The following is a 26,702-nucleotide window of genomic DNA, read 5'->3' as shown; positions in this document are numbered from 1 at the left end:
CGGTCCAGGTCCTGAAGCAGCAAAGCAGCCCCAGACCAAAGTTTTAGTATGATGCTCTTTTTCTGGTATTGTGTTAGTTTTACGGCAGATGTAACTGGAAACACTGGTGAATATATTTATCTCGTTACAAATGCAATAATTATATGATTTTTGATTAGCTATTACTGGTAAGAGTAGACATTACAGTTAACAATAAAAATAGGAGACACCAATTTTATAGCAATTAATTTAATTTCCTCATTTGCTGTTTTTTAGTACTTTTTTATTGTTCCGTATGTCAGAGGTCTTGTCTGTTTTGTCTTATCTACTCTTAGGTGGATATGTGAAGGGCCGGATATAAAAAGGCAAAAAGCTGGATGTGGCCCCTGAGCCATAAAATGCTCAACTCTGGTTTGCTGGATCGGTATTAGATAAAAGCTTTGTCTAAACTGTAGTTTAAATTAAACAATAATGGATTTGCAGTTTTGTACAAGCTTAGGCTTATTCCTTATGTCCAAATGTTTGTGGACACACCTTCTAATGAATGCATTCACCAATTTAAGTTTGCACCCGTTGCCGACATGTGCAAATGCACACAGTTTGTTTGGTCCATGTAGAGAATAACTGCCAATTAAAAAAAAGAAGGCACTTTTCCATCTGTTTACACTGAATGAGAATAAACACAGACACTCATGTTTGGATTGTTTTCCTCAACTTTAATCGCTCTTTCTAGCCATTTGATCACAGCGAAAGAACAAGCATGGAATTGTTTCATGAAGGACTACAGCGGTACTTTGAGCAATATTTTTATTGTTTTTTTTTTCCCTTTAAGCATTTTTAATTGTATTTTTTAAGTCACCTTTTCCTGTAAAAGTATTGCAATAACAGACGTCAGGCTGAAAACTGATGACATCACGATTACTTAAATAATAATATAAAAAAAGGCATAAGTACACAGCAGTGTCTCCTCACTCACTGAACTTGGTTCTTCTGGAAAATCAAAAAAAAAAGGAAAAGAGAAAAAGATAGGTCTGTAGACCATGTTGTGTAATATAGTCCTGTAACATCCGAGATAAAAATCAAGTCAAATTACACGCACACGTACACTCACACACACTGCTGGGGTGTTTCAAATCCGTGGAACGAGGTGCTGAACGTGAGCCCCCAAAATCTTCACTCATTCATTCACACTCATCTGTTTTACTCGTCCATTCATTCGTTCAAGCCAGTACAGGAGGGAGCGCGGCCTGGTGGGGTCTTCAGAGAGGAGGCTGCTGATTGGACCAAAAAGATGACAGAACGAACATGCAGAACCAATCAGTACAGTCTGTGGATCAGTTTTCACTTTACAGAAAGTGTGCCAGTAGGCCAGAGCACACTCTGCTGGGTTTTACCAAGAAATAAGGACAAATTATGGTAAAATATAAAATAAAAGTCCCTTTAGATGGGTTGACGTCACTTGGTATGATCCACCAGTTTTATAATCCATTATGATCAAGTCTTTGTCCCGATCCATCTGTGTTCCGTTTCTTTAACCACGGTAGAGCTTTCTCGCTGTTTTCTGACGCTGGTTGAGTGGATATTTTTCATTTTACACTCAGGGCTGGGTATCAAAAATTCAATACTTTTATGGTATAAAAGTAAATACTTCAATCTTATAAAGCTTTGACAACATTTCATTCTGACAACAGCCTTATCCAATATTTGTGAGGCAAAAACATGCTTGTTCCATAACCAAGACTGCTGATTGGCTGTCCAAATACCATTCGGCATGCATGTCAACATCATCAGCACTTCTTAACAGTGTTTGTTCAAAAAGAGCACAGAGATATGTGTATATATTTTATATATAATGTTTATTTTTAAATATATGTATTTAAAGCAAAATGTGACTGTTTTTCAAGATGGTTCCCAAAAAAAAGTAGCGCTTAGTAAACTCAAGGTATCACTATTTGTATGAAAATTTAAAAATCCGAATGATACCCAGCCCTAAAACTCAACAAGATTATGTCTTTTAATCAAGAACAAGAAAGGACAAATTGTGGAAGAATTGACAAAATAAAAGTCCCTTTAGTTGAATTGATATGATCCACCAGCTTTGTAATCCATATAAAGTCTCTGTCATGATCCATCCGTGTCCCGTATCTTTAACTGTGGTCAAGTTCTCATATTGTTCTCTGCCGTTAGTTGAGTCCAAACATTAAGCAGATAATAAAATAATAACAAAAAGTCAAATAAATAAATGGCAAGCGCTGGCATTGATAATTATTTCTCTGGAAGTAACAAAAGCAGCAGCTAGTTTATCATCCTGTGTACAACTGCCTTTATATCAGAATATTTGTTTCATCATCACATAACAGATTTTGCATTTACTTTACGTTATAGGAAAAAATATAAGAAGTATTTTTTGTTTGTATTTATGTGACCATACTGTAGCATTATTTTTGCAAACTTTACTCGGTTTTACAAAAAAAGACAAAGCACAATTTTGTAGGCATTCACAAAACTCGATGCCACCGTGTTAAATTTTTCTTTTTTAATATTATTTATACATTATATTACAGTATTAACATTGTTCTCTTGTGGTTTTTCTACCCATTGGGTAGGATATGTGCATAATATTTTCAAGTTATATACAGCACAGTACAAATAAACAAAGTCGGACTACTGAAAAAGCACCGTAAGAAGTGAGGCACAACGAAGGTGGGGTTTTTCTCTTTTGGGGGAGGGGGGGTATTTTTAGAGTGCAAGTGGGTTCCTATGCCTGCTTTAGCACAACCTGCTTTAGGCACCAAATTTGCTAGAAGTAACATGCAAACCTCTCGGCTGAAAACGGAAAAATAAACACTTGTTTTCTTTGTATTATATATATATATATATATATATATATATATATATATATATATATATATATATAATTGTAACTATGACAGCCCAAAATCATAAGCGAAAGAAAACGAACATAAAGAAGAGCACATATGTCTGGGTCTAAAATGAAAATAAAGATTTCTTTTTAAAACCAAACCCAAAATGAAAAGGAAGTGGACGCATTGGACAATGGACAGCAGCAGCAGCAGCATAGCAGCAGCAGTAAAACACGCACAAACACACACCGCACGCTCAGAACGAGGGATAGAGCGGAGAGCGAGGAGAGAGGAGTCTCAATCCAGACACAGAAAAACAGAAGAAAATAAAGGGGAACACACTGTGCCAAAAGTTTGGTGACACCTGGCTGCTTTTTCTATTTTCATATCAGCATATATTTTAGATAATATTTAATAAACGAGTATAATAGTTATTGTATAATTTCCCTATCCAGGCTCTGCTCACACACATGTACATCTGCAGCTGTAGTTGCTCAGTTGACGAAGCTTTGTGTTCGACAAACTTTTCAATTCAACAGGAATATAGAAAATAGAAAGCTTTTTGTACTGCAACAGTAGCTACAAGAAGTAATATTCAGGAGGCGGAGCCTGAAAAGGTCAATTAAATAGATGAAGTCAGTTTAAATAGATTAAGAAAAATAGAAGAAAAATACCTTAAAATATATATTTGTTAGAATTACACAGCATTATACTAATATTATACTTATTTGATAGGAATATATGTAGACGATGATCTGTTGTTAAAATACTGAAACATTTTTGCCCTTATTTCTATCTGCTGCTACAGTTACATGGTCAGTTAGCACAGACAATAATTTTCTCTACAAAATAAGAAATCGGCTGCGCATTGACTTTTTTTCAGTTTTAAGTCAACAGGATGTCTGTTGTTTTCAGAATGGAGGGACACTGGTGAAATGACTGTCCATGGTAATCAAATATGTTATAGATGCAGCAGATAGTGAACATATATATACTCTGGAATATTCTTTTAATAAGCTGGCAAAGAAAATGTGCTAAACTGTGCTGAAAAGCTTCAAAAGCCAGGTGTTCCCAAACTTTTGATGGGTTTTGCCATCCACACAAATCAAAACTCTCCATCAGACTTCACACATCCAATAAATACTTGACAACAAACAAATCAGATACATTTTATGCTGGCCTTTCTTAAAGGTCGGCCACAGAGCAGTGGTTATGAAAGCACGTCTCAGTAACAACAATCAGTGTGTCCCAAAGCATTCCCGATGTGCGCCGAGTGGGGATGAGTGTGTTACGGTAAGATACACCTTACTAAGGGCATAAGAGGGGCATCCAGTAAGAGCTGTTCCTGACTCACACCATGCACTCGAAGCTAAACTGCAAATAAATACTGAATACCTACACTGAACCTTTGGCTGTGACTTTGAAGACCATATATGAGGTCGTCTAAATGTGAACCGAAGAGTAACGAGGGAACTAAACAGGAAAAAAAAAAACAGAATACGCTACAGTCTTAGACATCACACACTGCTTAATGATGCGGTGGATGACCCCCTTGCATTTGGACCCCGTAAAAATGCTGAAATTAGAGAAGTTTAAAGTGCTATTTTTGACAGGATGAAATAGGTGCACACTGAAACGACTTTCATCCATGCTGAGAAGCAAAAACAAAATTTGAACAGTTTGCTTTTAACCCTTGTTTTTAAGTGCCATCTTGTAGTTTAGTAGTGGAGTTTTTTAGGCTGGATCAGAGTCTACATCTCCCCCCTTTTTGATAGAATACAAGAAAAAACATAAAACAAAAAAAGGTCTGCAACAGAGAAAAGACTTGAATATTATGGACAGAAACAAAGGTAAGCTATTGTCAGCTATATAAACAAGTTAGTGCAACTTTTTTTTTCTTTCTGCTTGATATGAAGTCATATCACCAAGATTTAAGTAATTGCATGAATAATGGCACTCAAATTTTGGATCTCGATTTGTTGTGAAAACAGTATTTTTGTGCACAGATCTTGAAAATGTAAAAAAAAATACGTCAATCCTATAAACCTGTGCAGACTCTCTCAAGCAAACCACACTCGATTGATCTGCAGCGGCATTCGGTTAATTTAAATAAAGGAAAAATAAGCATTACAAAAACAAACAAACAAACAGACAGACAGAGAAAAAGTAGCCAACAAGCCCAAACATCCACATCCGCACAAGGCCCACGAGTTGTAGCAAAAAAAAGTATACAAAAGAGATATTTTCTTAAGCTTGGTTCCTCGATTTGTTTCTCAATTTTTAAATTGTGCAAGGGAGCGCTCAGAGGGAAGCCACGCCCGCTCGCAACGTGGAGGCGGAGTCACACAACCCCGCCCCCTCCCTCGCCCCCCTCTGTGCCTTCTGATAAGTCACACTGGTTTGTCTCGTCGGTTGTCCTTTGCCACCTTAACGGACACGGTCGTGGTTGTGCTTGCGCCGGGCTGGGTGGTGCGGTTTGCCGTCCGCTGGTTGGACGGCGGTGCGTTATTGCTGTGCTGGTGCAGGAAAGAGGCGGAGCCTGGGTAGGACTGGCCAATCACCTCACTGTAGGTGGGTGGCGGCCCTTCCATGCGCGAGTTCGAAGCACTCTTGCCAGAGTTGCTGCTCGGAGGCCGGGGTCCGCCCCCGTGCACGTAAACGTCTATCAGATCGCTATCGAAGATGGTCCGGTTGGGCGGCGCCCGCACGGAGGCACGGCTCAGCTCCAACTGCTGCTCGGGGTCCCGCAGCTGTAGGGTGCACGGGCCCTTGTAGGGAGGCAGCTCCTCCCCGTCCGACAGGCAGATGGTGGGGGGTAAATCGATGTCCTGCTGCAGGTACGGGTAAGTGGGCTGGAAGCGGCAGAATCTGTCCCTTTGCATAAAGGCAGGCGGGTTGAAGCGCTCACCGCTCCGCGGCCCGTACATCACCTGGAGAGCATAAAGAGGAATCACAATAAGCCAAAGACAACATTAACATCTAAAACATATTCTCTCTAGGAGCTAACATTTTTATCTTAGCTTGTGGTTAGTGTGTTAGCTTGAAGCTAACATATGTTAGACTGTGACTAGCTGGTTATTTTAGAGTTTAAATATTAGCACTTCACCAGTGTTTTGGCTAAAAGGTAATATATTAGCTTGAAGCCAGTGTGCTAGGCTTAACTAAGATACTAATAGCACATGGTCAGTGTGTTAGCTATGAGCTAACATTTAGCTTGTGGTCAGTGTGTTAGCTAAGAGCTAACATTTTAGATTGTGGCTTGGAGCTAACATATGTTAGACTGTGACCAGCTGGTGATTTTAGAGCTTAAATATTAGCCCTTCACCAGTGTGCTGGCTCGGACCTAACAGAGTAGCTTAAGGCCAGTGTGCTAGCCCTAAACTAAGATATTCGTAGCCCACGGTCAGTGTGTTAGCTAGGAGCTAACATATTTTAGACTTTGACAGCTTGTTATTTTACTTAAATATTAGCTCTTAGTGTGTAGGCTAGGAGATAACAGATTAGCTTGAGGCCAGTGTGCTAGCCCTGAACTAAGTTAGCTAGGAGCTAACTTTTAGCTGTGGCCAGTGTGTTAGCTCAGAGCTAACATATGTTAGACTGTGATCAGCTTGTTATTTTAAAGCTTAAATATTAGCACTTCATCAGTATGTTGGGTAAAAGGTAACAGATTAGCTTGAGGCCAGTGTGCTAGCCTTAAACCAAGATACTATAAGCACACAGTCAGTGTGTTAGCAAGGAGCTAAAATTTTAGCTTGTGGCTAGCTTGTTAGCTTAGAGCAAATGCTGTAAGCTAAACAGATGGGCACATGTACTTACTGTACATGCAACAGCACTACACACCACATCACATTCTTACATCTAAAATGTTATTACACACAAAATACACAAACACCAACACTTTTTTGTAAGAGTTAGTAAGAGAACATTGGGTCTGTACTCAAACAAAGTCAAAGATTTGACTCAAGTCCCATTCTAGCTGAGTTACACACACTCTCACACACACAAATACACACACATACAACTCTACACATACCTCAGTGGTTCCTTGTTGTGTCACCAGACTGTCCGTGGGCCACGCGCAACCATCCTGAGAATACAGAGACACATGCACACACTGTGAGCTGCTTTCCAGAGAAAACCCAACACACATCTGAACCAAGCTGAGTTTTTATAAATAAACAGCTTTTAATGCAGATTTAACTCTAAACTCAACTAGGGGACAATATATATATATTTTTTTTAAGAGGACACCGGGGGAACATAAGCATATAGAGTGGTATGAACATTGTCAGGTCACAGATCAGCTGCCCACTGTCCAGTTTTTGCAACCTGCCTCAAACTAGTTGTTTATATGAACTCTGGCTATTCATCTGAATACATTAGACCTATGTGGATATATTATGACTTTTTTACATTTTTTATAAGTCCAGACCACAGAAGGATGGGTTTTCCTTGTATTTTAACCGATAGCACTTATCAGATTTAGGTAGGTTTAGGTGGCTTGCCCTGTAGGACAGTAGCGTGGGAGGAGTTAAAATGTTAATAAACATTTCCTCATTTACAAAAACTAATGGATAATCATCAGCTTATATGGCAAATCACCTGGTGCAATTTCATTAATAAATAAAATTTGATAAATGAAATAAACAAAAAGTACCGGTAAGTTATTTTTACTACATTTACTTGTGAGTGGGTGATCGGGTAAACAAATATTTTATCACTACATTTAAAGACATTTTCACAATACATATTTATGATATTTTGAAATGCATCAGTATACGCAGATTTAAAAATACTGCTATTTAAGAACAATATATATTTAAAATATATATTCTGCACTTTATCCAAATGAACAGACCAATTTACACTCTTCATATTAAAATGTGATAAAATTTTGGTCAGAATTTTGCAGCACTGATAACACTCAAAATATATATTTTACACACAAAAGTACATTGTGTATCATTATAAAAATAATTCAGTATGATACGCAAAAATATTTATATACGGCACAGTTTTTTAATATATATTTTTTACTTTCATCCAAATAAAAATGATAATAATACATAAATAATTAAAGTCGTTTTTTTATATTCAATGACAGAAATTTTTAGGTTCTCTCTAGGAAGGATTTGTTGCATGTAGATGCAGAGACATAAAGACAATGTATGTATATATAAATTCCAGATATTTTTACAGATTGTTTACAGATTTTTTACAGATTGTAACGAGGACATCTGGGAAAGAATTGTATGGTCACTTAAATAACCAAAAAAAACAAACAAACAAAAAAGTTATTTTGACCAAAGTATCTTTTTAAATGACACCCAGAGGACTGCGCTTAATATGATCATGAACAGGAAATAACAAAAATAGGCACAGTGTCTGTTCTCTAAATTCTGCATGGCTTCTGCTCGCGCAGGCAGGCTGTGTGAGCACGATAACCTGCTAAGATGGGTGCCTGAATTAAAAGCAAGACATTTCAACACCAAGCTGCAGCTTGTGTAAAACTTGTCTAAAACCGGTGAAGAGGAGTCAGAGAGTGAGGAAGAGTGTGTGGATGCAGTTGCAGGGGAAAAGGAATGCTGAGAGGTGTGTGTGTGTTTTTGTGTGAGTGTGTGTCCCCACTCCAGTCTTCTGCAGCACTGCAGCCCATCTCATCAACAAACATGAAATTCTTCTGCCTTAAACCTTCCTCACTTGCTCTCTCTCTTTCTCTCAGTCTCTCTCTGTGTCTGTTTTCTCTCCTTCTTCTTCTCTCTGCTCCTTTTCTGTATTATGCACACTCACTTCTTTCCACCCTATTTCTGTCTGTTTTCTTTCTTTCTCCTGTTCCTTTCTGTTTTCCTTCTTTTCTAGTTCTACTCACAGGCTTTCGTTCCTTCTCCTATCTTCTTTCTATCTATTCTCCGCCCATCTCTCTCTCTATCTCTCTCTCTATACCATAGTCTAGACGTGCTTTCCTCTACTCTGCACTCTGTACCACATGAAGTAGGACTACTATAGACATGAACACACACTCACATATACACACATTTCAGTATGTGAATGTAATGTAATGTAAATGTACCATACACATTTTTTTTATCAATAAATTATACAAGCATTATTTGAATATCTGTATAAATACTGTATGTGAATGTGTATCAATATGCAGTAATAATAATATACTGATTAATGTGATATTTTTGTAAGTACCTGTATTGTATCATATATGCACTGTATTTTATACTGTATGTATGTGCAATGCTCACATACCGGCTGCATGGCTGCATCTCTGCGGTGGGCGTGGCTGTGGCGGTTAAAGAAGGCCCAGGCCGAGAGCCTGTAGTGGTTTAGCAAGCAGATGATCACTACTACCATCACCGTCATCACCACAATTATGATTATTATCTGAACAAACTCCAGTTCAGCTGCAAGAGAGGAAATAGAGAGAGAGAAAAGAGGTTAAAATCACGCAATTACACAACAATTATCAATATAACCAATATCTTAACTTTGAAAAAAAAAATATATATATATATATATATATATATATATATATATCTTATCCAATAAACATCATTTAGTTTAAGAACAGTTACTATGATGACATATATATCACAAAAAAATCACAAAAAAAATATATACACTGTATAGCACTGTTAATGTAAAATACTTTTCCTACTGCTGTAAAAACCAGACACATGAAAACATGCCGGGGTAATGATGCGGTCAGCCTGTCTGCCTGAGTGTGTGTGTGTGTGTACGTGCATTTGTGTGTGTGTGTCAGAACTTCTCATTCCTTCCACTAGTGGGTGATAAAGAGCTCAGTCTGAGGCCTGGCCAAAATCTGACTCAAAAACGAACAAAATTGGCAATTCCAAAAATATTCAGCTGCTCCCTCTTACTTAATTCAGATAGAAAGAGAGAGAGAGAAATGTGGAGAGAAAGAGAGAGAGAGAGGAAGAAGAAAAAGGAGGAAGATAAAAAAATATATAGAATTATAGCTAACTAACTTTGAGTCAAAATAACCTTTTTCAGTTCTGTATAGAAGCCCTGTTTTTAAAAAAGGAATATTACACACATTAAATGAACTTCTTTAATGTTTTAACATCAAATTTCATCCACAGATCATGGCAGGCCTGGCATACACACACACCTACACACAGATGGATAAAGTCAATGAGGTTTTGTTCTCTGTTCTCTGTCCGGGTGGCACGCAAACTCGCAGAAACTGAAAGACTTCTGCTGAAGAGAGGGCCTTTTGTATGTGTTAGAGTGCAAGGAGAGGGCAGCATGTCTGAGAAACACACACACACACGCACATGCACGCACACACACACTCAGAATGGACTGACAGACTGGCAGTGAATGAGAAGTGTGAGGCTACCACAGGAACACCTGAATAAACTGAGGTAATAGTCACACGCACACAGACACACACACCTAGCCAGTCATAAGAGATGCTAATAAAACCTGAATGGGCACTTATAAAAACACTCTGCAGTCATTTGTTAAAACACATGACCACTCAACAGTTTATACCAAACCTAGAGCCCACCCACATACAGGGGGCTGGGTAACACAACCATACTCACTTTTATCATGAATTAAAGCAGAGGGTATTTTACAATGCAACTCAATATGCCAGGCTTTCTGCCAAGATGAATATACTGTGTAAATATGTTAGAGCGGTCATTGGATATACAGTTCTGGACAAAAATAAGAGACCACTTAAAAGGATGAGATTCTTTGATTTTACCAAATTGAAAACCTCTGGAATATAATCAAGAGGAAGATGGATGATTACAAGTCATCAAACCAAGCTGAACTGCTTGAATGTTTGCACCAGGAGTGGCATAAAGTTATCCAAAAGCAGTGTGTAAGACTGGTGGAGGAGAACATTCCAAGATGCATGAAAACTGCAATAAAACAGTTTTTTTCCACCAAATATTGATTTCTGAACTCTTAAAACTTCATGAATATGAATTTGTTTTCTGACAAACAATGGTCATTTGACTCAAAAATATAACTATAAAAAGAAAAATCAGAGAAACTGATTCAGAAACTGAAGAGGTACCTTGTAATGTAATGTAATGTAATGTAATAAATGGTTTATTTCATGGCATTTAATATAATTAATAACAATTAATATTTAGGACATAAACTGTTATTTAAAAACTAATAAAAAAAAAAGGCCAATCAAATCTGAGATTTGAGCAGTGGAGGACAGTAGAGCTGTAAGAGACACAGATCCACTCTCTAGAATAAAGCTTTTATTGTCTAACACCAACAAATTAAATGTTAAATGTTTGATTAATTGTTACTTTTTAAGCACTTAAATGTAACATTTACTTTTATATTTACAACACCCACTATTAAAGAAATATTATTTATAACCATGTATATAATTTTTAGCCAGTATTACTTTTGCAAAAGTAACTTCTTTTTTTAAGAGGCTCCTCTAGTTTTCCTGGAATAAAGAGGATAAAATGTGTTGTGAAATTAAAAAGGCTGTCATATTTTATCTTTAGTCCATGTATGCAGTCAATTAGAGATCACTGAATAACTTCTGAATAAAGTCTAAAAAAGTTTGTGATATTTATACACACACTTAGCACTATGCTAGTTGGTGAGAATAAGCCTATATTACTTGTTATCTACATCAGCTATGTGTAAAACTAAAAAAAGCAAACTTTAGACACTGAACACAACTTGGCTCCATTTGGTTTCCCTTTAAAGGCTCTGATTAATAAACAGGTTAGATATGGTATAATATGAAATACTAAACCAAAAAAAAAAAATGGATGTGGACTGAAGACTACAACCCCCAAAGTACAACAATAATTACACCAATTAATCACAATCCACTGTTGTAATCACGATTCATTTAAAAGTGCTCCAAGCCGAGCAATCACACACACACGTGCACACACACACATACAAATTCTGTACAATTCTTCACAAACCTGAGGCCATCTGTTTTTGTCTCCTCTGTTAACTGATTTAAGCATTTGTAATAAGCCTCTCATGGCGCATATAAGAAACAGGTTTTCATTTGCATGTGTAATGTGAATTACGTGCACACTCTGATCACACTTAGCTCTGCCTGTGTTCAACAAAACTAAACTTAAACATTAGAGAATTTAGCATGCATTTAATACATGAATAAATTATTTTATTTCATTTTTTGACATGCCAATAGTCATAGATAACAGTATATTAATACATTATGAAGCTGAATACTGGCCAGCATGCTCATGGCAAGGCAATGTGAATTATCAACGTTTTATAGAGTAAGGCCTGATAACTGGAGCTAGTTGGAGGGACATTCCATTTCCGAAACAAAGCCATTTAACATTCCTCATTCCATAGTGTTGTGTATGTGCTGGGCATATGTCAACTGCAGCGTCTGGCTACAATTGTCCGTAACATCAGATACCAACATCTCTGGCAGAAATTACATCCACATTTACTACAGAAGGCCAGACACACATATTCTGCAGGTAAGTGCAGCATTCTTTAGCTTCAATGGGGCATGGCAAAAGTCACGGGACATTAGAATGTCAGTGTTCAACTCATTTTAAAGCAAAATCATAGATGCAATGTGAGTAAGTGGGCGGGGCTAAAGGTCAATTTGATTTTTTACAGGACAGTTTTGAATAGGATGTTATCCCAGTTATCTACACTATTACTGTAGGTCTTTAAAGGAAAAAAAAAATGAATGTAGAGGGTTGAGCCTTTAGACCGCCCCAACATGGCCTCAAAGATGGCAATCCCAGCATGCACTGCTGCAGGCGTTAGCTTAGCCATGTGCCAGCGCTATTCTGGCGAGAGACTGGTAACCATCTGTTTGAGGCCGGAGCAAAGGACATGAGACCAGACCAGAATTAACACACACACACACACAGGGGCTACCAGCATTCAACCACATTACAGCCTGGAGAGAGGCCAAAGGAAAAAGAGAGAGCAAGAGGAAGAGAGAGAGAGAAAGACAGAGAGAGAAATAAAGAGATATAGAGAGAGACAGAGCTTGAGAAAAGACCTACATTGACTGTTTAGCACAGGAGACACAACACTAATGTAGCTAACAAGTTTATTTAAAGTTACTGAAGAGCTACAAATGGTTTGCTGCATCTGTGCATCCGTGTAATGATCTGATTTTTTTTTATTTATCTAAATTATAGGTTTACATGTAAGCCATATTCACAGACTGAGGTTTAGACTCACTGACCAACAGAGAAAATGCTGGATCAACCACAAGCATGAAGAACCGGAAACGGTTTTAAACTTTGCAGTTCAGAGGAAGGCAGTGTCTTTAACCGCAGTGTCTTTAGTCTCCTGAGAGACTAAATCAGGGTTACAGGGAAGAGAGAGTGAGTGAGAGAAAGAGGAAGGGAGGGAGAGAGTGAGAGGGAAAGAAAGAGAGAGAGGGAGAGATGGAAAAACACGTTTTAAAGTCGAGAGAGTCAAAGGCGCGGACGTGCGAGGCATCCAGGAAGAGGCGGTAATGTGTTATGGCTACCCGCAGAGACAGCAGACACAACAAACACACACACACACAGACACACACACACATCACGTAAACAATCTGCAGTAATGCACTAAAAACTGCAGAATGACACACCCAGAGAGAGATAGAGGGAGAGAGAGAGAAAAAGAAAGAGAAAAGAAAGAGAGAGAGAAAGAGGTAAAGAGCGAGAGAGATTGGCTAATTCGGGTTGGCCTTACGTGGACTCCGCAAGATCAGACAGGTCAATCCTCTTAGCATTATGCATGCTGACACACACACACACACACATGCCATCATCTAATACAGTAGCAGAGTCTGACTGTAATGCAACGATTTAGCGATTTCCCAGATTTCCCTATAACCAGTATAGAAAAAGAGTGATAGAGAGAGTGAGCAAGAAAGATAAAAGAGATCAAAGAGAGAAAGAGAAGATCAAAGGAGGAGATAAAAATCGTTTCATAAAAATAAATAAATAAATAAATAAATGCTACATAAAGTAAAAAAAAAAGTGCTTCCTGCCAGTTCAGGGGATCAAAATGGTGACCATCTGTTCCTAAGACCACTACTGTAATTGTATTACTCTAGCCTATGTGAAGAATACATAAACAATGCAAAAGCACTGTAAAATAAAGGGTACATAACGTTAGTAAAATAATAGTAATTATAATTTAATAATAATTACTAATTCTTCAACGTTAACGTGTTAAGTAAATAATCACAGACTAAAGGCAACCCTTACTCATACTACATCCAAAAGGTTACATAATGGCTCATAAGAACTACATAAACGCCAAATAAAAGCTATATAACAACTCCATTACAGGACTATATAAATACTCTACTAAGGCTTTATACTGGAAAACTAAGCAAGATCCAAAAATGGCAACCCAAGGTTCTATCCTACATAAAGGCCCTCCAAAGCTCTCCTGGTGCTGGCTGCACTCAGAGAGGAGCGGCCTGGCCTGCAGATCTATATTTCATGAAGCCATTTCCTGTTTCCTGCTCTCCGCAGTTTCATAACAGAAGGAAAACAGCTGTGCTCTCACGATCTGAGCGGAGGAGAGAGAAAGAGAGAGAGAGAAAGAGAGAGAGAGAGGTTTCCTGGCCATCTGTGCTGAGTTTCTAAATGTCTGTAATCCCACCCAGTCATATTTAACACACTAAAGGAAACCTCTCCGTTCAGTGTGTGTGTTGTGAACAGCTAGTTTCCGAGTGACTTCATCAGTATGGCAGGACAGTGAGGAGGAGCAGGAAAAAAACAGCAGATTTTCTCTCTCGCTGAATACAGCGCTGTCATATAACTCAAAATGGCGAATACTCTAAATGTACAGTTTTACAAAAAGTATTCACATTCATTACTCAGGTAGAAGTATGGATACTAAGGTTTAAAAATACTTCAACCTCAGTTTGAAAAAAGCATCAAACTCAAGTAAAGTCAACTTTTACTCAAGTAAAATGTAAAAGTACAGGTTTTAAACAACTTCAAGTATAAAAGTAAAAGTAATGAGAAAAATGTCATTAAGGACAAAAGCCCAGGCCGCATCACAGGAGCCTATAGTGCACTACACTCCCCCTCCCCAAAACACATTTTCTTAAAAGCAACAATGAATATAATGTTATATTAAAATATATATGTAAAAAGTTTGGGATGCACTGGGGTTCCTGTTTCAGACACTTATGTGCCCATTGAAAATCGCGTTCTCATCCAAACACAATCAAATGTACTTTATCTCGATAGAGCAATTTATCTAGATACTTTTTATAAAATAGCAGTAGATTATTGAAATAGTAGAGAAATAAAATGTAAAAATTGTTACTTTGTTTATGTTTACTCCATTTAAGGTTAGATATCTAAAATGTTTACTTAAGTAAAGTAATGAAGTATGTGTACTTCCTTATTTGACACATCTGTGTAAGCAAAAAAAATCATAAACACCAGATAAAGGCTATACAGTCTGCATAAAGACCACATTAAGGTTTTATATTGGCTTTGTAAACTCCATAAAGACCACATTAATGTTTTATAAAGGCTCAGTAATGTTATATAAAGTCAACATAAAATCTTCAAATACAGCATTATTGCTAAATAAACCTACTTAACCCAGAACAGTCCCTGTTCTAAAAGATTCATACAAAAATCTAATATTTAATTAAATTAACTAAATTTAATTAAATTGAACAGCTCATTTGTGTTTTTTTTTTTTGATGAAGAGGGCACATGACTGCAAATATGTAAAAGTTAAAATTCCAATGTAAAATACTGTAAATGACACAATTTCATAACTTCTAATGTAACATTTTGATCTCAAAATCATGTCAGAACTAATAATATAAAATATTCAACATTTAATTAAAGTATTTGAGTTGTTGAAATGGTTGTAAAAGACATGCAAAAGGTAAAAATTAAATGAAGCAAGATTTTTCTCCAGCACTAAACCAGCACTGTAATTAAGATCACATGAGCCCAAATTCAGACACTGTCCTGATGATGCTCTCAGTATGTTCAGTGTGTGTCACTTAGGAACTTTATGAGTTAAAGTAAAGGACAGAGTGCTGTAAAGAACTTTGCACAGATTTTAAAAGGTCTGTGAAACAAAAGATATCACATAAACATATTTAAAGTCTCTTTGTAATAAAAAGTTTACAGTTTTGAGAAAAAAACTTAATATTCACTTCCCATTTATGCAGCTTACATACTGTTTTGATATTACAGTTTTTGTGATCACTTGTGTCACAAGAACACCATTACCTTAATAACTGCCTATTCACGCTGAAGTTATAAAGAGTGCATAAAGACTCTATAGAAAGACATAGAAGTTCCATAAGCAAGAAACTAAATTTTTGTAGTGAATCAATAAATATAATCTGGAATTAATAACAATTTCTGAATCTAATCTAAAAAAGTGTATGTGAACTGTGGATGTGAACGACATGTTCACATATTTTTAAGCCATTATCATTAGGCTGAATGTAATTTTTAACATTAAATCCAGGTAAAATGGGATTTTTAATGGTGAAACACAGACATTTGGCACTGTAGTTTAGTTTAAGACTAACTTTACTCAATATTCTTTAAAACCAGCCCTTAGATGTTTTAGTTTCAGTAAAAATAAAGAATAAATAGCTGTAAATTACTAAACAGCATGTTAAAACAGTAATTTAGAAAATGCAAATGGACTGAGATGGGAGGAAAAAGGATGAATACGTGGCTGATCTTCCCAGATTTATCCACCCTTTCGCTCTAATGAAGAAACAGAAGGAGGAGGAGGTGAAGTGAATTAGCTTAGCACGGCAACCCAGACAATACTGCATTAAGCGCGGTGAAAACCGACTGTCACGACAAGCTACACACACGCACCAAAACACACACCATGCCCACACTTACACACAAGCCACCCACACTGGCTTTTGGTGCGTGTGGGCTGGACTGGTATCCAGTAGGATGAAGACAGAGGAGACAGAGCTAAACTGATTTCACCAAACGCCACGAAACATCCTAATCCACCTGCACAGAGAAGGCATTATGGGATACCTGGCAGAAAGCACATCTTTAGAAGCTTCTGCTTCCAGACGACAAGATAAACACAATCCAGACGGGAGCTGGGGCCAATTTTAATATGCTTTTAGATGTGATTTTACTATATATGAAAACACTGTTCTTATAGAGTCCTTTTCAAAAATACATGAGTACTGGATGGGAACTGGAAATACTTGTCTTCCCGCAAAAACATTAAAAATGGTTAGGCTAACATACTCACAAGCACAAAAAAACACAACAGACTGTATTACAATTAGGGCTGCACGATATATCGTTTAAGCATCGCCATCACGATGTGTGCACGCGCAATAATCACAAAGTAGATACAATAGTCAAGAAGTAGATACACAGCAGCTGTCTCTGTGTCTGTGTAAGTGACAGGCTGCTGCTGCCTGAGAAACTTTTTATTGACAATGTATTGTTTTATCATCGATACTCCACTGAACACAAGCAAAGAAGACACATCACAGGACATGCAAAGTTATTTTTTTTCACTGCTTGATGCAAAAGACGCGGATTATATTTACCTAATATTATCATTTTTACTTCAATATTCAATAAAATTACTGACTTCTCATGAGATCTTGTGAAAATTCTTGTATTTTTAATATTGCAATATATATTACAGGGATAAAAAAACATAGCAATGTCAGTGTTCTCCATCATCATGCAAAAAGTAAAGTAGCACTCTATAGCACTATTTAATGCTCATATGATAGACACAGTATTTCAAACAAACTGTTATACACTAGATAAGATCCAGATAACAAGATAAGATCCGCACTGTCACTAAGGCAGGATGTAATACACTGGAAGACATACAGGTACTCTATAATGCTCTACATAATGTTTATATAATTCACACTGTCATTCAGACTGTGTGCAATACACTGGAGGACACATTCAGGTGCGCTATGATGCTCTATAATGTTCATATGATCCACGCAGTTGCTCTAACAAATTTTTAAAAAATCGAGGAAAAGTAGGGGATGCTCTATGATGCACTATAATGTTCATATAATCCTCACAGTCATTCTACCAAACTGAAAAAAACACTAGAGGAAAAGCAGGGGATGCTCTATAATGCATTATAATGTTCCTATGATCCACACTGTTGTTCTGACAAACTGAAAAACACTAGAGGAAGAGTAGGGGATGCTCTGTAATGCATTATAATGTTTATATGATCCTCACAGTCATTCTACCAAACTGAAAAACACTAAAGAAAAAGTAGGGGATGCTCTGTAATGCATTATAATGTTTATATGATCCTCACAGTCATTCTACCAAACTGAAAAAGACTAAAGGAAAAATTGGGGGTGCTCTGTAATGCATTATAATGTTTATATGATCCTTACAGTCATTCTACCAAACTGAAAAACATTAAAGGAAAAGTAGGGGATGCTCTGTAAAGCATTATAATGTTCATATAATACTCACTGTTGTTCTGACAAACTGAAAAACGCTAGAGGAACAATAGGGGATGGTCTATGATGCACTATAATGTTCATATAATCCTCCCAGTCATTCTACCATACTGAAAAAAAACACTAGAGGAAAAGCAGGGAATGCTCTATAATGCATCATAATGTTAATATGATCCACACTGTCGTTCGGACAAACTGAAAAACACTAGAGGAAGTGTAGGGGATGCTCTATAATGCTTTACAATGTTCATATGATCCAAACAGTCATTCTTACAAACTAAAAAACGCTAAAGAAAAAGTAGGGGATGCTCTGTAAAGCATTATAATGTTTATATGATCCTCACAGTCATTCTACCAAACTGAAAAACACTAAAGGAAAAGTAGGGGTTGCTCTGTAAAGCATTATAATGTTTATATGATCCTCACAGTCATTCTACCAAACTGAAAAACACTAAAGGAAAAGTAGGGGGTGCTCTGTAATGCATTATAATGTTTATATGATCCTCACATTCAACCAAACTAAAAAACACTAGAGGAAAAGTAGGGGATGCTCTATAATGCTCTATATAATGTTTATAAGTTATTCCGATAGACTGCACTAAAGTTATCCTGACAGAATGTGATGCATTACAGTAACCATGAAGTGGAAACAGTTTTAATTTAATTGCACCTCTTAATGATGGTGGTGCAAAAAGCTGTAAGTAAAGAAGGCATAGTGGTTAGATTAATCCATTAATTAAATAACAGACTAAAGATTAACAATAAATGAATCAGTGGTTGGTTTAAATAAAGCCCCTCTCATTGTAACAGTAATGCAGCACTTCTGGAACATTCCCCAGCAATACAATCCGTCCCTTCAGGAAAGGAGAGGAGGTGGGCTGGGACATGACAGTGGGCCCAAAATCATAAAAACGACAAGCAAGTAACAACCAAGCAAAGCACCCTGGAGCCTTTTTTCCCTCCCCTACTCGCTTTTTTTTTTTTTTTTTTTTTTAAGAAAATGGAAAAGAAAACAGCTTGTGGAGCCGCTCAGCAGAGCAACCCTTTTCTGGTGTGACAGACATTTTCCATTCACACTCAAGGTGCATGAGAAAGTGACAAAGAGTGTGAGAAAGAAGGGAGGGGACTGAGAGACAGAAAGAGAGCGAGGGAGAAAGAGAGCGAGAGAGAAAGAGAAAGAGAGAGAGAGGCAGAGTCCAATAAACTGAGTGAACGGAACAAATGAGATCAGAAGATAACCCAAACAGAGTCTACCAAGCAAGTCCACAGCCACATCAACTCCAATCAGACTAAAAGCAGAATGCTGTGTGCCCTGGGACTGCCAGGAGGAAGAGCTTTAGGGAAACAGGACACTTTAAAGTGATCGTTTGGCTAAAAAATAACACTCGCATGTAGTCAACCAGCTAAGGAATACTTGGTGCTACTTTAGTCCTGCTCTCAGATAGGAAGCTAATTTCCCTAACAAGCAACGAAGCTAAGCCCCTCCACAGGAAAAGTAGACTCGCTAATGCGGTTTCTGCATGTTGAGTTAAAAGAAAATACAAGGCAATATATCAAGTTTTAAAAATGATCGATATACAGTATTGTGCAAATGTTTTAGGCACCTGTGGGAATTTCAGTAAAGAATAAGTGTCTTATCTGTGAAGTAAGTGTTTATTAACTCTATAGTGAAAAACTAGCATTACAATAAATACAAACAGCAAATTTACAAAAAGCAGTACTTTTACAGCCCTGTTTTCCTTAAAACATCTCCTAATCTCTCCTCATCTGAGTTTAATAGAGTTTTTTCTAGTTCTCATCATATATCAACACCTGGTTTGGCAAATTGGTAAATTTGGTAAATCAGGTGAGCTGCTGACAGAACTGAACATATAAACATGTTGGATAATGGAAATCATGCAGGAGAAATCTGGAACTACACTTTGTTCTTCAGCTTGGCTCACAGAATACAACATACTTAGTTAAGAATAAGAATTCCTTCTTACGTTTCACTGTATGTATGTTTATTTGCATCTGTTTAAATCATATGTGGTGCTTTTTTCAGGTAAAAACACTCATATTGCTGAGATAAATGGATAAGTGTAATTTGCTTGGTGCCTAAACCTTTTGAACAGTACGGTATTTTCATACAAGTTATAAGATGAGAAAAATATAATTTATATCAATATAAACTGTTGCATTCCAGTTAGCTCAGACAGTTCACCTTTCTCTTCCGATACCAATGCATAGCCGATTGATAGTTCCATATTTAGAATGTATCTCATGTTTATCTACAGCTGAAGTGTCTGTATAAAATTTGGAACGTGTAGTTTTGTCTCAGAAGTGTCTTTTTGTTATTTCCTCATGGGATGAAAAAACAATATCAAGATATATATTGTATATAACCAAAATAACAAAAAAATAGAGATACTAGTTTTGAGCCATATCCCCCAGCCCTAGAAGAAATATTAGTAAGTAGTAAGTTTAGTCTGTTTTTAGACAGCAAAGTTTAATCATATAGGTAACAGTGAGTCATACAATGTCAGAATAGATATAAGAAATCTTTTAGGAAGTGGCAGATAATTTTGGCATGCAGTTAGCACCATGCTTAATACTGTACATAATCTTCTATTCCTTTCTGGTGGATATGTTATATTGAAAGAGCTGGGTATGGACGGACAATAAATGGATTAGGTATGGTTATGAATATGAATGGGTATGAGTAAGTATAGTTTTGGACATGGATGATATGGGTGGGTATGAATAAATAAGTATGAATGGGCATGAATATGTTTGGATGGGTATAGATAAGTATAGATAATAAGTAGAGGTATGAAATAGGTATGAATGGACGTACCCAAGTATAAATATAAGTATGGATAGGTATCAATATCTATAACTATATGTATAGATGGGTATTAATAAATATTGGTTTGGTTATGAATTAAGAGTTTGAATGGGCATGGAACAGGAACAGAAACAGGTACAGGTATAGGTATACGTACAGGAGTGGGAATGAATGGGTATGGGTATTGATAATGGGTATGGACAGGTATCAGAATTATTACAGCACATCATCATCATTTGCATCTCTACAAATTTGTGCACACAAACTTCTATTATTTGTAAGTAACATTAGCACAAAACAGGCACCAACCAGGTCTCTGCCGATGGACAGCGTTTGAGAAAAACAGTGTAAATCCGAACTTTATCGACACTTCTGCATCTCCGTCTCTCTGGTGGTGTCACTTAAGCAGGGCTAGCGGCCACTGACCCTGCTTCTCTAATCTCAGATATAGCGCTCGTATTAAACAGCCTCTGCATACGGGCGCCAGACGATGCGTCTAGACTTCCCCTGTGCCACGGCACCCCCGCATTTCTTTAATTATTTAACCTCCCGGTAAGGCTGAGGAGGATAAGCTTGAGCTCCAGACGCCACCTGCTCCGAACCCACTCCCCTCCACCCCCCACCATCCTTTAACCCCCACCATCCTCCGTTTATGCTAACGAAATTGTCTTGTGTTCGCCACTCCTCTTCTTTTCCAGGCCCACATTTTTTTTTTTGTAAGCTTTACTCTTGTTCACTCCCCACTCCTGAATCACTCTATCCCCTTCCTCCACACCTCCTCCTCCTCCTCCTCCTCTCTCTCGTCCTCCCACTCGTCCGGTTCTACGAAAGTAGCCCTGACTCATCTCCCCCCTCACTGATACGGGAGACTGGGTTCACTTCCTGCTAAAAAAAAAAAAAAAAAAATCACAAAACACAAACTCCAGAACAAGATGTTCTCCTGCTTATGTGCTTTCTGACACTGTATGACAAACTGTCTGTAAACATAGACATCGAGTGGCTAAAAAAAGCAGTGGCCATGTGGAATTTTGTACTTCATTTCAATTTTACTGATAATTGCATTTCCTAGTGTCAGAAATAGGGCTTTTTTTACGTATTCACAATAAGCACATCATTAACAATAGCACAGATCAAACTGCCTGAGACACTCAGCAGCAGACTGACATCATTACTTTGGCGAAACTTTTTTTTTTTTTTTAATTTAAGTCCATTTGCTCGAAGCGCTTTGCTGAAGGGTTGCATTTTTAAAGGTACATAACTCCTACATAAGCACTCATAACACCTACATAAGCACTTATAAGGGCTTAATTTAGCCTGCCCCCTTTTTCGTAATAGGTGGCTTTTAATAGCAGTTCGTCCAAGGAAGTGTTATGACAACTGATACTTGCTGTATTAAGCCATTAGCCATTATAAACCATTATTTGGTTATTTGGTTTTGAGTGATACTTTTATGAAAGTGTTGCCTTATTAACACTGTCCTTCAGTTAAGTGTTACAGACAACAATCAACATGGTTTGAGGTAAAGCGTTTGATGATTTAAACATGCAGTTGGCATCATGCAAGTTGGTGGTACATCCAAAACACTGAGACAAAAAAGTAAAAAAGTAGTGGCAAGGAAAATTTGTATTAATAATTTGAATAATGATGCTCCTAAGCGGTGCAGTTATCTAAATATTTGCTTTGTCAGCGGGAAAAGGCAGATTTGATTTCAGGTGTTTCCACATAACTGAGCTCCTGATGATTAGGCCATTACTGCGATAAACAATATTATTAAGTATTGTAAAGACCATTATATGCTAATGACATAATGATCATAGAATAGCATAATAAAGCAAGTATATCCTTTTAAAGACAACAACATTTTAACTAGTCATAGTTTGGAAAATTACACTTTTTTTTACCTACTGCAGTGCACACTGTGTGAATTGAGTCACAGTTACTGAAGCACTGGTCTGGTTTTGCATAAGTCAATAATGTAACTATCGTGATAGGCCTATACATGACTCAAAGAAAACTCACAAAACCAATGAATAAACACATTTAACTTGGACACAAACACTTCAATTATATGTCAGCAACCTTTAGGTCTGTTATGATAACTACTTTTTGAACAATATATTGTCCCAGGCATTTATTGTAATAAAAAATGTACTGTTATTTCAATAGCATTTTATGACACTGATATAATGATGATAACAGCCTAGTAACTTTAATTTAATTAAACACTTTATTTCAAAATGAATGAGCTTCGAAATATCTAAAATATTTTGGCACTAAATTCAGAATATAAAACATAAAAAAACACTGTTTTTCAACAAAGTTGACACAGTAGCTAATTTATCAGCACCAAGAATAGGCAATAATATCAAGGTTATGTCCTCATATTGTACAATACGTCAATAATTATATTGACAGGCCCAGCTACATTAGCTTCGTAACTTCAGTGTCAAATTTAAGCAGCACCTTTCAGACACCAAACCTATCATGGCTGATGGGTTGCATTTGGGGCAAGAGGAGGAAATGTGCATATTTGAATTCTGAATTTTAAAATGATCACATCCAAAAACACGCACTCTGGGACACGATGTTCTCTCTGCTCTCGTCTCAGCAGAAATCTCTGAGAGACGGCCTCACGCTGTGAACAATACAATCCTCAGGCAAACGCACGCATGTGTGTGACGCTTCTAGTGACATATTCATATAAACACACACTCAGACACACACACTGAAGTTCAAACAGGTTTCAAATGAAAGAATGAAAAAAGAAGACTTTCATCTAGAAGTTACAGTGATGTTTCTTAGTGACGTGTTTGTGTAAAGACCCCCTGGTGTGTCTCGGTTGTGATGGCCCATGCTGACCCTGGTCTGCGTCCTGAGGAGATGAAAATGCAAAATGGGGAAAGGAAACATTTCACACAGTAGGGGCGTAACAATACTAAAGACAGACTGATAATATCAGATATCATTATTAGTTATATCCACTGATCATATCAGTTGCTATTGATCACCTGTGGTCTGATCAGTAACAGTGGGAATACTAGAAATTAAACCTAAGTCAGGTGCTGTTCATTGGTCACACCCGATTTAACCCAACCCAGCTCGCCAGTCTCACAGCTCCATGTGTCACTGTTCAGGACTGTAACTATATGATAGTATTACTTATGGCTTAAACAAGGACACACACACACAGTGTCACTGATAAGAAGCACCAAAAGCTTTTTAAATACTGACAACGCATCACTGTGGAATCTCAATATGCAAAAGTGAGTAATAAATGGATGAGTTACAAACCACATACAGTATAACCTTATAACTAGACATAAAACACAATTTTACAATACATAAATGTTATGTATTTTTGGCAACAACAAAACAGTTAATCAACAATTCATTTTAAAGTTTGGATTTTTAAATTTTAATATTATTTCTAGAACTGTTTTAACAATTAGACTTTTACATTACTGTTTAAAAGCATGTATTTTTGTATTTTACTATTTTTTAATTATTAGCCTAAATTTGGCATGTTTTATAATAATATTGCTATTATTATGTATTATCTATTGAATATTATTTTCAGTACTTTACGCTTTACACTGATAAGAAAACCTTAAAACATGTTTAACTTACTGATTAAATGAAAAAATAGATTCACTGTTTTTAATACTTATACACTAAGTACCATATTTGTTATTAATTAGTTTTTAGTATTTATTTTAATATTAATTTTTAGAAAATGTTGTTAGTGTAGTTTTTTTACCTATTTTGCTTAAACACTATATACATTTATGTCTTTGAAGATAATATGAACTAAGTAGTACATTTTTAAATGTATGTGATGCAGAAAAAGATATTATTATTATTATCAGTAGTAGTAGTAGTAGTAGTAGAAGTATTACATAATATACATACACTATGACACACTGAATAAGAGTATAATGGAGTCATGACTGCCTCAGTGAAGGCAGTGTGCACGCGGTGTGTTTGGGCTGAAAGATCCGGATCATCTTCCGTTGTGGAGGTTTATTTTACCTCTGTTTTAGGGAAGGTCGTGTTTAGGCTATCTGCTGAACACACACTGATAAACATGAACGATTACACTGCTAATGGCTCGCAGGCTCTGATAACAGATATGGAAAACAGCTCTGTTTGTCACCCAGAGCCAAAACAAACCCTACCTTTTCTTTAATGGAGCAGCATCCGTTACCCAGAACAGCTGCACCTCCGTCGCGTTATCAGTCTAGACTCACCACAACCAACTCCAACACACCGCTCAACTGTTTCTAGAGAATTTACTAGAGCAGGAAACAGACAAACCAGTCAGCCAGATACACACAGACACTCACTCCTGAAACATGAGCTCCTTCATACGGGAACATCATCACACCTGCACGCTGACTCAGCATATCAGTACTGCTTTATAGCAAACATTTACCCTCTTATCCTCCACTGGAAACATGAAATCTACTCATCAATACAATGTAAACAAACCAAGGTTCTGCCAACTAACAGTTTTAGACTTCAATGTTCTTTAGTAAGTTTTAAAAAATCTATACAGACCAAAAACTATTTTAAAAAATCTTAAAAAGTTTATCACTGGTTTCACTGTTTCAGGGGCTCTTTTTTGCGCTATTTAGAAGCCTTTTTGCCTAGAACGCACAGGAACAGAAACCACAAAAGTGAGTCTATTTGAGAACACTTTACTAAAGAGCAGCATACACAAAAAAGTTATACAATAAATATAATATAAGCTGTTCATGACGGAAAGTTACGTAAACACTTATAAGGACATGTTCATTAATCCATTATGCCCCAACAAGATCCTTTTCCTTCAGTGAGTGTTTATTACCACATATTTTACAATATTATTAATACTCTAATAAAGGCTACATGGGGCTGGCCAAACTTGTAAAAAAAAAGTAAATTTTCTTTAAATATATGAACGATTCTTGATTACAGTGTAGATTTTTAGTTCTTATATAATAAATTAAGAGTCCTTCTGGCTGGTTCTATATGTAAAGACGTACAATCTCAACTACTCTATTTTGAATAAAAAATGTAACAATTAATTAAAATAACATTTATGCGAGTTATTCATAACATAAAGCTACATAAACACTTTATACCAACATAATAAAATTAGGAGCACTATAGCCTCTATAGTGTTTATGTAGCTGTAGTTCTGGTTAGGTTAGCTTTTAGCTATGAAGCCATTTCCCCTCAGATAGTGTTTGAAAAATGCTGCTTGTTGTAAACGTTTATAAACATTTATTTAAGCTTATGTCTATGTCTTATTGTCTCATGAGAGACTTTCTTAGGTGTAGAACACTTAATGCTGCCCTGTGGTAAAATGTTACAAACAACATCTCCACACAGATAAAGGCAAGTTCTGCTTGAGGAATGTAGTTAGCACCATGCTAAATACTGTACATAAGCTCCCACTCTTTATTAGCCACATTAGCTTAGTACCTTCAGTGTAAATTTAATACAGGAAACTTTATACTGCAAACTATGCCAAACATGTCTCAGACTGACCACATTTAGGGTAAGAAACTCTAAACTTAATTTCTGTTGA

The 26,702-nt window shown here is 36.8% G+C and overlaps 1 protein-coding gene across 1 annotated transcript in view; it reads right to left on the bottom strand.

The window, feature by feature from the left end:
- Nucleotides 1-674: 674 nt before the first annotated feature.
- Nucleotides 675-26,702, bottom strand: part of ldlrad4a (low density lipoprotein receptor class A domain containing 4a) — a 43,244-nt gene continuing 17,216 nt past the window's right edge. The window contains 3 exon segments of the mRNA XM_007254679.4: nt 675-5,773; nt 6,877-6,930; nt 9,102-9,256. Coding sequence (XP_007254741.2) covers nt 5,234-5,773; nt 6,877-6,930; nt 9,102-9,256 — 749 coding nt within the window. The 3' untranslated portion in view covers nt 675-5,233.

Source organism: Astyanax mexicanus, chromosome 3, assembly GCF_023375975.1.
Source record: "Astyanax mexicanus isolate ESR-SI-001 chromosome 3, AstMex3_surface, whole genome shotgun sequence".
NCBI classification, from domain to species: Eukaryota; Metazoa; Chordata; class Actinopteri; order Characiformes; family Acestrorhamphidae; genus Astyanax; species Astyanax mexicanus.
The sequence above is the reverse complement of the archived record's forward strand: the minus strand, read 5'-3'. Positions and strand labels throughout refer to the sequence as shown.